General features: G+C 39.0%; 1 protein-coding gene across 2 annotated transcripts in view; it reads right to left on the reverse strand.

Annotated features, from left to right (window-relative positions):
- Nucleotides 1-17,845, reverse strand: part of LOC306847527 (zinc finger protein 516-like) — a 54,828-nt gene that overhangs the window by 8,114 nt on the left and 28,869 nt on the right. For both annotated transcript variants that reach the window (XM_079381495.1, XM_079381496.1), the window contains exons 2-3: nucleotides 4,466-6,399; nucleotides 684-1,910 (exon numbers count right to left, since the gene is read on the reverse strand). In XM_079381495.1, coding sequence (XP_079237621.1) covers nucleotides 684-1,910; nucleotides 4,466-6,173 — 2,935 coding nt within the window. In that variant the 5' untranslated portion in view covers nucleotides 6,174-6,399. The remainder of the gene's footprint in view (nucleotides 1-683; nucleotides 1,911-4,465; nucleotides 6,400-17,845) is intronic.

Here is a 17,845-nt window from a genome sequence, read left to right on the forward strand (position 1 = left end):
CCATGCTTGCATAGGTTCTGTATGATCCTCTTCACTAGCTCAAACAGATAAGCAATATAGACAACGCCATTGTTTACAATACAACCGGAGCACATGCCGCTGAGCTGACAACGCATTGGACCAGCTAACCAATCTGAGCCCATCACTTATTTCTGAGGGAGGGGCTTCATAAAAACAGGAAATGTTCAGTGCGTCTATCAGTGAAGGGACAGAGCGGTGTGGAATAAAGGTAAACTATGTGAAAACATTTGTTTTTTTAAAACACATGTTAGACTGCATCCCATAAACACAGTCAAGCCTAGAAAAAAAAAAACAGTCAACCACCCCTTTAATACCAGTTTAGTAATCAGTTTCAGAAAAAGTAAAAAGTATGGACCCCAAAAAAGTATGTGGACACACAAATCCCTATAGACTTACCTAATGTTTCATCATTGCATTTATGTGTCATTGCATAGATGATAACATCATACCTCTAATGACTATGACAACATCTAATGACTTTTTAAATAAAAATATTTAACTAAAAATGCAATTTGATTGATTGATTGATTAAATGATCTTACATTTTTGAAGGTTTCTGTCCCAAATACTTTTGGGGCTAAACACTAAAAAATAAACAATAAAAATCAGCACTCGTTATACTGGTTATAAATGTCAATGCAGAATTCTATACACCCTCTTACCTGCTTGCTCTACCATGGCGTTATTGAAGCCCCAGTGGTGGTAGAGAGCAGCTAGATCGTGAGGACTGCAGTTCTTCAAGAAACTCAGGATGTCTGTCACAGGTTCTGGACCATCGGTCGTTGACTGTCTCTTGGACTGGGAGTGAGAGGATGGGCCGCTTAAGTCAAGTCTGCTCCAGGGGCCATACCTATCAACAGACGGTGTATCCTGCGCTTGAGAATCAGACCTGCCAGGGGTCTGAGCAGCATGGGCTTTGGAGCTCCTCTGATCTGAGAGTTTGTGTTTGCTAGAGAGCATAAAATGAAGTCCCTCTTGAGGTAGCAGACTACTCTCCATCACTCTGCTTCCTGTCTTTGGGTTTCCAGCCTTCTGAGGACTTGCCGTAGGCCGCGAGGAACTGTTTTGATGGACGTCTGCTTTGTGTTTGCTGCCTGCCAACTCAGCTGTCCTGGACTTGCTGGTCTTGTGTTTGGACAAGTGAGATGATGCCCCCGGTGCTGTGGCTGTGTGCCAGCTCTTGCTTTGCGAGGAGCTTGACTCTACGCTACTTGTCAGTGGTTTTGATTTCTTCATCCCTCCAGGTCTGCAATCAGGTGGACTCGTTCGGGAAGTTCTCATCAGCGGCAGAGAGGGGCAGTCCTTACCCTCCAGAAACGGAGGTGGCCCAGTGCGTCTCTTGAAATCGAAAAGTGATTTGGGCCCCTTGAGGCCATTTCTCGGGGCCCACTTAGGCACCAACGTAGTGCTGTCAACTTTATGTGCAATTCGTTGGTGGATCCAGAGAACTTCTGGATAAAGTGTTGCATAGGAGCAATAAGGACACTGGTGTCGAACCAAACTTTTCAATAATGTGGAAGAAACCTCTTCTTTTTCGTCATCCACCTCCATGGAGAGATTAAGCAGATTAGCATCTGCTTTATCTGTGATGCTACTTTCTTCCAACCCCTTGTTGTTTTCTTCCTCAGACTTTGATGCGACATCGTTCAGTGCTGCCCTCTCCAGGTGAGTTGAGCTGGTGTAGGGCTGCTGCAGCAGGGCATTTCTCAGCCTTGGGAAGCCCGTGTGGTTGGTTTGGTGAGGTTGGCTTTGGCTGAGTGAGCTGGTTAAGGCATCACTCCTCTGGCCCCAGTTCCTGATTGCCAAATGATGCATTTGGGCATGGGCAGCGATGGCCGAGGGCTCTGAGGTGCAAAAGTCACAGTGCTCACAGGTGTATGGCTTTTTATCTGTCACGAAAACAACAAATATGGATTTGTAACTACACAACAATAGCATGTTCTGAACAAAACTGAATTCACATGAACGCTGGAATTCAAAACAGTTTTGGAGTTTCACCACAAGATGGCACCACATAACTATTAATTTTACTTCAGTACATGTACTAATATTGTACAGAAGTTTTAGATTATGTTAATGACAGAAAATTGACAAAGAGGTAAGAGAAAGTGCACAAACACAAAGTTTGGGGTCTGTGCAATTTTTTTTAATAGAACCTCCCTACTTTACTCAGCAAGCATGCATTAAATGAAAAAAAAAAGAAACCAAGTTTAAAAAGATGTTAGAAAATATTTCAATTTAAAATATTTATTTTGGGTGTTCTATTCACCAAAGATTCCAGACAAATTTGAGGTTTCCACTAAAATATCAAGCAGCGAAATGTATTATCAACATTCTTGAGCACCAAATCAATAATATATATAAACATGGTGTAACCTATATTATAATATAACTACAGCATGTACAATATAATAGTCTAATATAATGCAACATTTAAAAACTCTGAATGGAACTGTATAACATACACATAAATGATCATCTGCATAGTTAACATAAGATCAAAAACTTTAACAGTGCTAGCATAATCACGCAGTTTGTTTAACAGTAGTACAATGGAGCAACAGACTACTGGGTCTGGGAACTTTGCCTGGGACTACCTCTTCTCATCTGTCAGCAAGATGTTTACATTTAACATGTCTGCAATCTTTCAGTAGCGCTCTCTCTCTCTCTATTCTCTCTCTCAAGCCATCTGGATTGCATTTGGTGGCTTACACTAGCTGCTGTGCAGCTTTCATTCCAACCTCTCTGAGGTTATTTTTGAGCCAATTCGGAGAGGGGGGTCCTCTGAGATAAACTTTACACGAACATAATGGCCATGTCTGCTTCCCTACATTCTTTGTCCTTCAGTAGAAAACCTACAAGAGGAACTATCATAGTCTAAGAATTATTTAGTCTTATAATGAATGTTGTTTTAGGAGATAAGTAGTGTGGAAGAGCATTCTACAGTCTTCACACCTACATGAAAATATCAGTAGTGAGTGGACATCTGTTTCAACTCTTACACAACGAAACCTCTGTTCTGGAACATTCCATCTGTGTCCAACCCTGAGAGGGCATGTTTTGTTCAAGGCAATTTTATTTTACTTAACTTTGTGGTAACGAAAGGCAATTTTATCAGATTTACAAGTTTACTATAAGTCTTCCGTTATAGATGATTAATATAACACCCCAAGATTCCACTAAATATGATAGGAATGATCAATTATCAGGACAGATTCAGTGCTCTTTTGGGGCATATTGTTGCAACTCCTGCCATCCTCAGTATTTTCCAGTGGTTTTAGCAATGTGTTTTAACTGAAGGTCTGCACTTAGATGGGGAAAGTGGAAAAAAAACAAATCTTTAGAGCTTGTCTTCCTGAGACAGGAAGTCCAGAAATAGCATCATGCAAAGAGGGCTGGACAGCTCCAGCCACAAGCAAAAGATTTAACAATTCAAAGCCTGGTTTTGCACCTTGATAATTAAAAACACGATTCAAAGAGCTAATACAAGCTGTAATCTGAATTTTATTTATGGTATCAAATGACAGAAAACAAATGTGTGAGGTATAAACAAGTGATACTGAGGTGTGAGGTATAAACAAGTGATACCAAAATCTGTAGACTGGTATTTGGAACTGATTTAAATGTCTTGAGGTCCTTTCCAACAAGTGTAATTTTGTTTTTAGCTTAGAGTCAAAATATCAACAAAATAAAACAAACCAATACTACAAATGGAAATCATCGAGGTTCAATACTTAATGGGTATTTTGTGCAAAAAGCTTAAAATATGTTATTTTTTAATTGGAAGCAAAGACCATGCTTCCATTAATTAAACAACCAAATAAATAAATGCCATAATAAAATCAAATACATATTAAAGATTTAAGCTATGCACAAACACTACAATACAATTGAACATGTTAAGATGTGCTGCAGCATTTGTCCACAAGGTGTCTCTGTCCTCCGTAACTTCAGCTTCAGAAACAGTATATCATATTGTACACCAGTACAACAAACAGACCAGTTACCTGTTGAGAAGTTTAAACATTTTTTGGAGCACAGTCACATAGCTAATTCAGCATGAGTCAAATTAATCTTAACTGTAATTGAACACACCTGAGTCAACTAATCAAGGTCTGTATGTTCACTTTGGTGTTGAATAGTGATAAAAATGGAAATCTCTGCTGCAAAGCACATTTATAGTAGCATACAGATTCAAATAAAATCACATTATTTTCGGTGAATTTAAACATTAGCAGTTCAACATGAAAGCAAAAACTTTGCCAGAGGTTAAGCATCTGCACAGCATTGCATCAATAGTTTAAAAACTGTGTGGTAGTGTGAACGGAGGTTATCATATGCAATCAAGTGGTGCTTGAAGTTTATAACATTAAGAACACATTCCTGTGATTATGCTTGAACTTTGAGCTTGCTTTAAATTTCAAAATAAGGACAATGCCCTTACCTGTGTCCCCAAAGAACCCTGTTTGTTTTTGATCCCTGAAGAGCCCTGCTGATTCGCCTGCTTTAGATGGGCTGGACGCTGCTTTACGGAACAGTCCATTTCCACCAATGGTTTCACCCAAGCCACCATGTCTGATGAGCATGTGGATCACCATCTGTTGCTGTGTGCGGAAGCCCTTTCCACACTCCAAGCACTCTGAGGTTTTCTGGGAATTCTTACGGCTAGGGCGAGGAGTAGGGCGGTACTCAGTGTCACTCAGATTCTCTGGGCTTCGCTCACCTGTCGAGACCTGGCCGTTCCTTTCTCCATTGATGTGGTGATCTGCATTGGAGCCTTGGGTCCCAGACCCTCTCCGTTTCTTGGTTGGAATACTCACCGTTGAATCAAGCGACTTCTTCCGCTTGTCCTGTCTGATCAAGACATACTCGCCCTTTTCCCTGTCATATGCTACATCTGCATCGGCTAACCTCTTTTCCCAACCCAGGCTCTTCTCCGATACCTCCACCACTTTGCCTCTGGTGGCCAGTTGCCAAGACTGGTAGCTACTTACTGGATCAAGCTCTGGGATTCTTTTCCCTAGAGTTCCCTCAGTGGGGTTCTCTCCATTTCCTGCTGGTTTCAAATTTAGGCATTCCAAGAAGCTTGTCTTGGTGACAGATGCTAAATCCTCATCTCTGCAGAAGGTATTGTTAGGAGGCTGCTCAACATTTCTATGGACCTGTTCGTGCAACAGCAAGCTCTTGCGGTTGTGGAAGAAGTTACCACATTTGGCACAGAGTTCATACAGACACACTTCATTCACCAAGTTGGACTCGTCCTGTGCCACCTCATTGACAGTAGCCGGAAGGTAGGTGTCAGTCTTTGGTTTTACCTTGGTGTTGTGGGTCTTCATGTGGCTACGTAGAAACCAGGGCTCACGAAAGCGGCGTCCGCAGATCCGGCACCCATGATCCAGACTGTTCTGATGCTTTTTCCTGTGAGCTTTCAGAAACCAGGCCTGTGTGAACACCTGGTCACATTGTTCACATGGGAACTCGCCTTTTCCATCAGCTTCCTCGCTGATAGAGACTTCTTTGGTGATAGATTCCTCCTCGATAGGATGTACCTTCTCAATGTGAGCCTGCAGCTGGTCCTCCTGCAAAGTCTCATAAGGGCACAGTTCACATCGGAAGAACTTGTGAAGCTCCTGCATATGCTGTTCAAGCTCTGCCATACTGGACAATCTTTTCCTGCACAGAGAGCACTGCACTGACTGTTTGCCATTCTCGCTAGAGGTTCTTTCCTTCTTCCCACCTTTCTTCCTCGTTTTGGTTGACTCCTCACCGCTCACAACCTTGTTGCAGGCCGAGGTACTCTCGGTTGGACTGGAGCAACCACCTTGATCTTCTGGCACCCCTCCTTCCTTTTCCCCTTCCTCATCCACGTCTTCCTCCTCGCCGCCAGTGCTCTGGCAGAGGCCGTCCAGTTTGTGGCTGCGAATGTGGGCCTTTAAGCTACCCTTTTGGGCTGAGCGGTGCTCACAGTGAGGACACTTGTATGGTTTCTCCCCAGTGTGCTTTCTCATGTGCTGGGACAAGGAGCTGAGGAAAGGAAAACTTCTTCCACAGAGTTCACAAGTGTGACCCCTGCTCTTCTTGCCATCAGGGTTGTCCTGGCCACCCTTGGAGAAGGACTCTTCGTCTACAACGTCCGGCCGTTCCACCTCCATCTCGAGGCTTGAATATTCCACTATGCTGCTATCTGTTGTTCAAATTATTAGATCCTATTAAGTCTGTCTCGCCTGTAGTCATTCGGTCTGGGTAAAAGTTCTCTTTGTCAAACGTGTCATTGTTGGTAATTCTGACTTCACAGTGTTGCTTTTGTCTGGAATATGTCTGGAGTTTTTTCTCCTATGAATCATCTTACAAGTTGAAGGTTTGCTTCATTCTGATCACCTGAGAGGAAATAGAGACAGAACAGAAGCAAAGTTGAGAACAAGACTTGCAAATGAGTAAATAAAAGTTATTCATTAATCCATTAGTCCATGACAACAAACAAGCCATTATTATTAAATGGAAGGCACTATGAATTTTTTTTTTTTGTAAAAGTCTCATTACAAATTGCTGTTATAAAATCAAGTGTTATTCGCAAAAGCGGTAGAGATACAAAACTGTTACATGGAAAGAACTTGGGCCCAGTGTTTGAGACAACCCCCAGCTAACAGAGTCCTTCTATATAATGCCATCTGACAGTCTTTTGTTCAGTCAAAACTATTCGTTTAAGGCAGAATCCATACTGAATACAGAGGACATAGTACATTGGGTTTTATGCTCTGCACCATTTACAAGTGAGTAGGAGAGGGACAAAGAGATAGAGCGAGAGACTGCTGATGTCCTCATTTAAGAGTCAGAGGAAACAGCACATCTTTAAGTATTGCATAAACACACTAACTTATCCGACATGCTTTCTGATTATTCTAACAAGACCATAAACGCAGATACAGTAACTGATACATTAACACATTGCTCAGTATTAGAACAAGAAGGGGTATTGATTGTTGTAAATCCACAAAAACATACACACCCCAGTCCAGAATCAGGATTTCCTGCCATTATGTTTTGTTTTCTATCAAATCTAAACATAGCAAACCTTTTTTGCATTCTTCAAAAATGCTTATGCTGACTGAATGCTTATTGTAATGTGCAATCAGTGTGTTAGCATATCTTTTACGGTGCTTTCACACTTGGTTCGATTGCCTGGTCCGAACCAGAGTTCGATTGCTCCCCCCTTCCCCCGCTGGACTGTGTTCATATTATTTTATTTGGGTCTGAACCGCTGTTCATTTGCGTCATCAATTCAGCAGCTGTTTACCCCGTTGCTTAGTAATGACGGCGCAGGAGAAGGCAGCAAAATGCATAGTTGCTCTCTTTATTTTTATATATTTATGTTTTTGAACCATTGGTTTTGTTTCCAAAGGTTCAGTACATAACGGCACTTACGTCTGTCTTAAGAATGTACTGCAAATTCTCTAAAGAACGCTGAAGGCGAACAGAAATTAGATATACAGCTCTCTGCTTGCAGTGCGTCAGTCACGCTCATCAGGAAAGTGAGTGAAACACAAACACATTTTTAAATCAAATAATACGCCATTAATAGCAGTTCACTTCCGTGATTTGGTACGATTGCGTTCACATCAGCAGCGAACCGTACCGGAGTTCACAAGAACCGAACCCCAGACCACTCTTTTTAAGCGGACTCGGGTACGGTTCGTGGGTGCGCACCCGAGTACGGAAGACAGCATTCACATCATCCAAACGAACCGAACTCTGACGTCAATCGAACCCGGGTGCACACCAAAAGTGCTTGTGTGAAAGCACCCTTAATCTGGTTTGTGGTTCAATTGGTTAATATGGTAAAAAAGAATTGATTAAAATAAACACACACTACATCACAGTAGAGACCGAGTCTGATTACAAGAGATAATATCTCAGTAATATTAGGGGAATATTTTGAATTTAAATGTTACAAATTTATAGTTTGTTATATTAAAATATTTCCAGACCAAAACAATGGTTTGGGTTTTATAATTATTGTTTACTCTTTAAAGTAAATTACTGTTTAAATTTAGCTAAAATTCCTATAATAGGCAGTTTAATGGTAGGTTCCCATTGTGACCACAAAGAGTGTGACAACATGCCCCACTATTAAGGTCAACATGTGTTCAGAGCGCTGTATCTTTTTTTCCTGGGCAATAACTGGGAATGTTCCATTTTTTTAAGGTATGTGTGACAACTTGCCCCCATCCACCTTATATTTCAGCCAATCTGTGTGGGTTTGTGTGAACCTTTGCCTGAAGGACAACAGTAAATCTCAGTTAGTCCCCTCTCGTAGTCAGTATGAGCAGTGGCTGTCTGCTCACAAGTCTAAATTCATTGTGTGTGTATGTGTGTGCGTGTGTGTGTCTGCTGAGACGTAAAGAGACTATTCAGTGTTGGGCAAGAGAGGGGCCAGTTGGGATGAACCCTGAGGGCTGGTCCTCTCTCTCACTCTCTCTCTCTCTCTCTCTCCCAACAATCAATAATCCATTATATACCAACTACATTTCACCACTGGCCCCGCATCCCCCTCACACAAGCACACACATTCTAACGCACAAAAAGCACTCGCCTCTCCACAGTTCATCTTTTACGGTAAGTTAACTTGCTGTGCTATAAAATGCCAGGTAAGAAATTTATAGAGGAGACGTTTAGGAAATTAGAAGTTTTCCTAGAGGTCCCATCATTCATTTATCTCGACTTATATCCAATGTTTGCCTATTTATTTAGTTTATTTCCTTTGATTATTTGATTTTGTATGTTGGGTAGCATGTAAACAGTGTAGCCTCTATGACAATGGAATGGATGAGGTGCTTAAACGCATAATAACGGAACTGAACATGCTGAACTGGTAATGAATAGTGTTTTGCTGTTTGGCAAACCAATGAGCTGAGCATTAAATCGCCGTAACTATGATACCAAGAGGTTTGGGAGATGTGTAAGGACACACATTACACAAACACACACACATACATACACGTCAGCAGTGGGGTTATTATTGAAACATGGCTGTTCTCGGAGGGCTTACCTCAGCTCTGCTGACCTACTTATCCCCAGACAGTTCATCTCATCTTGTAGCTCCATCAATGCAGGATCAGTGCATTTTTCAAATTGAGCTGTGTGTGTCAGTATGCGTGTGTGCACTCAAATCAAATTGTGCATTTTGTCCAAATGCACAGGGACAGTAACCAAATCACTAACAGGCATCAATACTGACAAGAGAAGATAGAAGAGCTTGATTGTCTTTTGTTCTTAGTGTGATATGACAGACGGCAGACGAATCACTTGTTTGACTGCAACCAATGAGATTTTTAATGCATCATTTGTCCTAAAACAAGCAAAATGAAACAAGTCAAAACTTTGATATAAATTAACATCAGTTTTTGATTTCCACTCAATGCACAAATGATATCTTGTTTTTATTCAAAATCACAATTACCAATGATGGCCCTCACTTGTTATCCATAATTTTTACGAAACTCCATATTGTCTCTATGGCCTTCCTAACAATTTGGTGGATCTCAAATCCCCCCACACTACAATTACATTGTGCCTCTCGCACCAGAACTGTCACAATAGCTCATGTCTATATCTCCTCTGAGCTGTGGGGAGTCCAACACGGTCATTGTTGGATGCAGGGGTCCATCCTACGCTAGAGGCCTGTCTGAAGCATGTCTGGTTGGGGAAGACAAAGGGAAGTCCCTCCTGGTCCCATTTTGGAGTAGATCCTACCTGGTATCCTAAACTGCTGATTATGGCGTAAATAAAAGGGGGACCCTGGCGTGATTTTATGATTGCGAGCACGATAGCAGGTGTTGAGGCTAACGTCATGTTAAATTACGGAAAATATTCTGGTGAGTTCCAGAGATGTGATTCCCCCAGGTTTGAAACGAGAGGACCCAAGAAGAAACAGGCTTGGTTGGACATGCTGCACGAAATGTCACGTCTAGCAAAGTTAAAGTCTGTGTAATGAGGAATGCGAGTACAGATGTGGTCATACGATAAAAACCGAATTGAGAACAGGCACAAACGTTTCTATTCAGCTGAAATGTAAAGCTTAGTGATACAGCTTGCACAGGGTGAAGGGATCCTTTGTTATGCAGTGTTTCTGAAATGAAGACACAATGAACACTACTTAACTGTAGCCTGTCCACGTTACATAGGCATAAAACAAGATTTACAACTCAAGTTCTTCAAAAATACACTTCCCCTATAAAGACTTCATCCTTGTCCAGTAGTTATGGTCGCTGACAGTGGTTATGATGGTGTTTGTGATTCTAGTGGTTTCCACAGTTGGAATACAGCCACCGTTCATTTGAGATTCCAGAGGAGCCTTCCTATGACATGTCTGCAGCTGTTACCCCTGCCTCAACTCTTATCTGTCATTCCGAATATACGTTTACCATTATATGCACGGTAAAAAGCAAGCACCTAATAAACAGTTAGTGATTCAATCTTCTTAAAGGAACAGTTCACTCAAAAATTATGTCATTATTTAGTCACCCTCACTCACTCATCACGGTTTTATTTCCTTATACTTTTATTTTCACTGTGGAGTATACAAGTAAATTTAAAGACTCGTTGCACAATGACATGGTGACCAAACTCCAAAAATCTGAAATCTGTTTTTAAGTAATTTCTCACAGATTTTCAAAGCTCATGTCTAGACTTAGACTATAGCGCACTATTCATTCAAACCACTTTTATGGTGCTTTGTTTCGTTTGTATTTTTGCCACTTTTTGTCATGCTGTTATAGTGATTACTATAACATTTCTGTTTCTATTCTATTAAACACTTTGCAGAAGTGAAAAATTAAATTAACAATATAAACAAAACAACAAATAAAAACTGTACACAATTTTGGGTAGATAAGATAAGATATTTGCTGACCAAGGCATTTATTTGTTCAAAAATACAGTAAAAATGATAACATTGTGAAATATTAAAATTAAAAAAAACAACTGTTTTATCGATTTGAATATATTTAGTAAAAATGTAATTTATTCTTGTGATGGCAGAGCTCAATTACTCCAGTCTTCAGAGTCACATGGTCCTTCAGAAGTCATTCTAATATGCTGATTGGCTCAAGAAAAAATTCTTATTATTATGAATGTTGAAAACATTTGTGCTGCTTAATGTTTTGGTGGAAACGGTGATACATTTTTATCGGGATTCTTTGATGAATAGAAAGTTCAAAAACAGCATTTATTTAAAATAAACATATTTTGTAACATTAAAATGTCTTTACTGTGACTGATCATTTTAGAGCATCCTTCCTGAATTAAAGATTTAATTTTCTTTACAAAAAAAAAAAAAATTGCTGTCCCCTAACTTTTGAACAAGAGATTAAATGAATCTTACTTTTTACTATTTTACTTCAAATAAAAAGTTAATTTAGATATTACCACATTAAGCATATTCTTTGTTACCTTAAGCAATTTCACAGTATACAATGGAACAAATATGCTTAGAGTAAATGTTATCTATCCTTATTAGTACTGTACTTTTTCTGTGACATATTACTGCTCTAGTAATTAAATCATAATTAAACGATCAATGATTGATAAGCAGCCATATGCTTGAGGAAATTCTTCACAAAAGTGAAATCACATCTTTATGAGCGCATTTAAAGGCAGGATCCGCTGTTCACACACCACCGACACGCAAGCAACAACATGTGCCTGTAAAAACATAAAAACACACAAAGAAGGCCAGCTTTCAGCGGAAAGAAACAGCAGCACATACACGGTATCTGAGAGACACAGCCCTGAGCGAGAGCTCCATTCTTTCCCCACCTCTTTTTTCTCTGGCTGATGAATGGCGATGGCGAATCAACTGTCTGCTCGCTTATTCAACTTGACGGCTAGTCCAGCTCAGCACAAACGCCCCATGCTCTGGACACTACTCCTCTGCTCTGAGCCAGTGTGTGTGTGGGAGAGAAAGAGAAAAAGTGTGTATATCCTCATGTGAAAGACAGAGCTAAACAAGTCCCTGACACATATGGTTTTTCTAACACGCCCTGGCCTGAATCGTAAACCGTGAGCCAAAATCCTATGTGCGTATGTGTGTACTGTGCACATATGTTAATTGTTGCATCCGTGCCAAACAAACATGTTGCATGTCAGTGTGTGTGTGTTTGATAAATCCTAAAATACCACGAGAGGCCGAGCAAGAAGGGCTGTGGGTTTTGAAATGGACTATAATGGCACTGCTGATGTCGATCTTACACCACAAACCAACAGTGCAGCACAATGTGTTTGTTATTGACTTGTGACGCTCATCTGCTAATAAGATTACACCGCTGCAGTGACTTCTTCACAAAGCAATAGTTTTGTCCAAGCTCAGTCAGTATTAATAGCTCATAATTGTATAATGGAATGATAATGGCCTCAGACTGGTTGGACATCAGTATTATGAGAGCAGTGTTTCTCCAGTAAAGATTGCAGATGTGCGAGGGCTCCACGACCTCCCAGCACCGTCACTACAGAACGTCACTCCCTAAAGCCAGAACACAGTTACACAAGCAATAAAGCAAGGGATTATTTTCCTACTAGTGTGCTTGATGTCTGAGCAAAGAATCTGGAAATCCTGAATGATGATACAAATTGAAAATTAGGTTTGATACAACAAAATGTGACACTCTCTGATTAGCAACAACTTTAAAATTGTTAATTGTATAATTAAAAGGTGCAGACCTTTTGGTCAACAGAAGTTATTAATAATTAAAGATATTCTTAATCTATATTAATGTTTGACATTTTTGTAGTAAAATTATCTAAAAACCTTAAAAAAAAATAAAAAAATAAATAACTTTGTGTGGCGCAACTGGTGCAGAGTTTGGGCGAATGGACCGAGGGGGACCCCACCCCCCTCACACTCAAGTCAAATATTAATCAAATAAGGTCTTTTAAGCTGAAAATCCAAAGATCTCTTTTTTTTTAATAAATGTTAATTTATTCAGATTACCTCACATTTTATTTACTTTTTATTAGTATTTAATGATGTAATAAATAAACACTGGTAAATAAATTCTTAGTTTCATTAGGATCACATCATCATTCCTTAACTTTTTTCAAAAAATATTACAAATTTTAAAGATTACAAAACTGAAAATTGTTATTTACTTTACTCCTGAATGACCTTCTTTCTTAAGGCCGTTTCACACTGGACTCGATGTGAAAAAGTGAGGTTAATCTCAGACGAACATGAAAAGACTGATCAGCTTCTGTTAATTCACACCTGCAAGCTAGGTAGCACCAACCAACAATGTGTTTTTTTATGTATGTATCTCGTATATTGATTTTACATCGTCTGCTCCTTAATATACTTGAATATAAACTGTACATTATACGTCTCTCTTGCGGGATACTCTTCTTCGGTGATTGTTTACACTGGTTTTCGAAACAACTCCACCACTCTCTGCCTTTTGTGCAACACCAGCTGCTCCAGGCACGTGATCTACGCTCAAATCCAATTGGATGGTCTGTTTTGTTGCGGAGAGACGGGAAAAAAAAAAAAAAAAAAATTGACCCAGGAGGAAAACAAATCCTTGCTTTTTGCCCCACGAATGATCATGCCTGGTGTGAATAGCAATCGTTGTTTCGATTCAAAAGTGTCATCGCGCCAAATTTTTGCGTTCAGTGTGAAAAGGCCTTTGTACGTGAAGCACCAATGTACTAATGTATTTTACTATTCAGCTAGATTTACCTTTTAAACAAAGGTACGGATTAAGAATATAATTTAATTTTGTGTATAACAGTGACACTTATGAAGTCACTCTATAACATTCCCGTGTACATAATTCATGCAGATCTGTCAAAGTTGTAAACTGCCATATAAATGTTTTTGGGATAAAAGGAAAATATTTCTACAGGTGTCCACAGGTTGGCTTATATGTGTGTTTTTTGAGTGCAAGCCAAAGCATGCAATTTTGCATGTATTTCTGTGTGTGTGTGTGTGTGTGCGACAGCAGTGATAGAGAGATGAGAGAGGGATACCAGAAGCAATGCTTATGTAATATCAGGCCGAGCCACTGCAGCACTCCTGATGGCAGTATGACATAACACCTATGCGGCCACACAGCTCGTCCAAGAAACACACACATACACTCTCAAACAGACAAATATCTGGTCTATATGATTGGAATGCAATCTATTACGACTTAATAGTTTCAAACAACGATACAATTCACAGGGGAAAAAAATAACACAGATTAAAAAACAAAACAAAAACCTAAATATGAAATTCTCTCTCTCTCTCTATAATTTACTCACATTTATGTAATTTAAAATGATATTCAAAAAGTGTACTTTGAAGAATACTGGTCTTTTTTTTTTCAAAAGAATGAAAGTGAATGATGACTGAGGCCATCAAGCTTCAAAGTGACAGTTACACCACTAAGTAAGTCTATGACTTATGAACTAATCCACACCTTCTGAAATCACACAGTAGCTTTATGGAAGTAACGCCTAAATTGTGAGCAAATAATTCTTTTGAATCAGCATCAATGAATCAGTTGATCCAGTCCAAACTGGTCTCAATGATTTGTTCATGAAGCAAACGAATCTGGTTCCTGAGTTTAAATCACTGACTCAATGTCCTTCCCCACACAAAACTATAGCTTTAGGAAGCTTGGAATATAGTGCTTAAGTAACATAACATTTAAACACTATTAAAGATTTTATAAATGGTTTGAATTAGTTTTTATTTTTAAATGTTCTGCTTCAAATGTAAGTTTTGGTAAAGATGTAATAATTTTTTATGGTTTTGTTTCATAGTATTTATTCATTTTTAGGTTCATTTTAGGTTTAATTATTTTAGTACATCAAGCTAATAAATGAGAAATGTTGCTGAAATAAAATAAGCGACTCGTTCTCGCTCCCTTTTTTGTCTCTCGCTCCCCTTCTTTTTTTGGGTACACTTTCTCAACAAATGAAGGTAAAATAAATAAATGTGGCACAAAAATCAGAAAGGCTGCAAATGTGGGTCATTCTTTGAGTTCAACTCAAAGCTCTGTAAACCATATCAATGTTTCATCTTTACGTCTAGCATATGTTATGGCACAGAGCAGCCTAAACCTCTTCACTGGGTTTATAGCCGGAGGGCGAGCGATTGTTGACTATAGGGGCTTTGGTAGCCCCCTGGGGCAACTCAGGGTTCAGTGCCTGGCTTTGGGTTGCCAGATCTGCTGCTCTTAGATTTGACCCATATTTGGCAGAGTTCTAATAAAAATGCAGTGAACAGCAAAAATAATTTTCTTAAAGGGATAGTTTACACACACATTTTAATTCTTTACTCATGTAACGGTAAAAAAAAAACAGTTGAAAGCATCCAAAATCGAGCTATAAGTACAATATTTGATAAATTCTTGTATGTACACTTTTAAACAGCACAGCTCATCCCTCCACTGCCTGTATGCTTTATTGACCTTGATGGCAGAACAAGTGGGACACTCTTCCCCAGAACCGTCTGGCCTCCGTAAGTATATCCGTGTCCTTGGCGAGAGACGTGATCACAGTCGCTCGGTTAGAGCTTGCAGGGCAGCCAGATGTCTTTCTCATGACCTTCAAAGTATTGTCTCTCCAGCTGTTTATTTATTAATGTTGAGTTTGCACTGCCATAACTTTCACCCTGCAAATACTGTTTATTATACCAGAACCATGAGAAGTGGCAAGTATTTAAAGATTAATGTAAATACATTTTTACATTTTCTGCCTGTGCAGGGGAAAAGCCACTGTACAGTTTTGGTGCTTGCTTATCCATCCAAGTCAAAAGAACCCTCTCCCTAAGTCTATGTTATTCTGCTACCTAGATATGATACAGAAAAAATCGTATGAGTGCTTAGAAAAGTATTAGAGCATGGTTTGAGGTTTTATTCAGACTGTAGCTGAAATAAAGTTGAATAGTTAAGAGTTGGAGGTTTGTTAAAACTATGTATGAGCAATATTAAGAGTGATGTTTACATTAGCAAAGGGAATACCTGAAGCAGATCTTGAAAATATTCAGGGACTGGATTTCTCAAAAAAAAAAAAAAGTGCATTAAATCTTAAACCTCTGTTGCATGATGCCCATTGCAATAATTAGATTTTTTTTCAAAAGCCATTTTTAAGTATTCAGAGTGTGATCTTTCTCTCACACACACACAGAGATAAACAGAAATTATAATTAAAATTTATTTGGCATACTACTTGTGCACAACGCACATTTCTTAATATTAAGTCTAAAATGTGTTTTAATGTCACTTTTGAAGAGGATTTGTATGATCTTTGAATAATATTGGTCTTTACATGCAAAATATTTAAAGTGCACCTGAAGTATACTTGCAATAGTTCACCTTTAGCACAATCAAATATACTAATTATATCTTTAATTGGACTTCAGCACTACTTTTGCACAATTAAAGTGCATTAAGTACAAAATTAGTTGTTCCAATTTAGCAGACCAAGTATACCAGTTTAGTATACTAAAAGTACAACTGCAGGGTATTTTATTAAGTACATAAATATGAAAATGTATTTGTAGTGTACTTAGCATGAAAAGCGTATTTATTTTTCACTAGGGTTGTTTGGAATTAAAAAATAATAATTTAATAATATGTTTTTTAATTAATTACAGTATTAATGTTATGCATCAGGGGCTTAATACATCAAGGAATATGAATATATGCTTTAAGGTCATCGTCACAGTCTCTGAACAAGCTCAAGTTTCTTAAAATGGCTGGTTTCTCTCACTCTGGTTAGTTCAGAGAAGGACAGGTAATCTAACACCATGAAAGCCATCTCAATCGCTCTCTTTCCCTCCCTCTTCTCTGTTCTTCTTTTGCGTGCTCCTGTTCTGGTAAGAGCAGATCTGTTTCTTTTTAATGAAACTCCCCCGTCACACCCATCTCCCATCTGGTATGTGTGCATATATGCTTGTGTGAGGTGGTGGGAGGAGAAGGCTGGTGTGGTTGTGTGTGTGTGGTGTGTATGTGTGTGTGTGTGTGTTAAGAGTATATATGTAACCAGAAGGAATAAGAACGTGTGTATGTATGTGTGGTGTCATTACAACAGGAAGCCTTTGCTCTGATGAGAGGTCTCACTTCCTGTTTATAGAGCAACCACTGGAGCGCAACAATAGCTGGACTTTTGATGGATCAGCAGAGAGGACACCCAACTAAAACCCCCCAGAGAAAAGATTTAGTTTTTCACTCTTGCTGACAACAATACAACACAATCTGTGAGAATTCAGCAGCAATACATTCAGTGTTACTGATCAGCTGTAAATGAACAGGCAAGTCCCTCTGTAGTCTGGTTTTATTAGTGCCTAAAGCAGTTTTATAAACTCACTGACTTGATACTCAAGTTAAATTTATAATGTTACTGTATCATATTTGAACCCTAAAATTAAATTTATATTGTTATTACAACAGTTCATAACTTTTAATTTAAAATTAAATAATATATATATATATATATATATATACACACACATGTACATACACACACATACATACACACACATATACATATATATATACACATATATATATACATATATATATATATACATACACATATATATATATATATATATATATATATATATATATATATATATATATATATATATATATATATATAGTGACGAGTCGGCTGCCTCCCCCCTTATTATCATCACCACCCCGTCCCGTATTCACCGCCCTTCACCAGGCTCCCGACGGGAGTGGGTGTGTGAGAGAGGAGGGGCGCTGAAACAGCCAGGGCTGGCGGCGTGTGATGAGGCGCACCTGATCTGAATAGAGCCTCATCACTGTTTAAATGCTCC

This window comes from Barbus barbus, assembly GCF_936440315.1.
Source record: "Barbus barbus genome assembly, chromosome: 27".
Classification (NCBI taxonomy): Eukaryota; Metazoa; Chordata; class Actinopteri; order Cypriniformes; family Cyprinidae; genus Barbus; species Barbus barbus.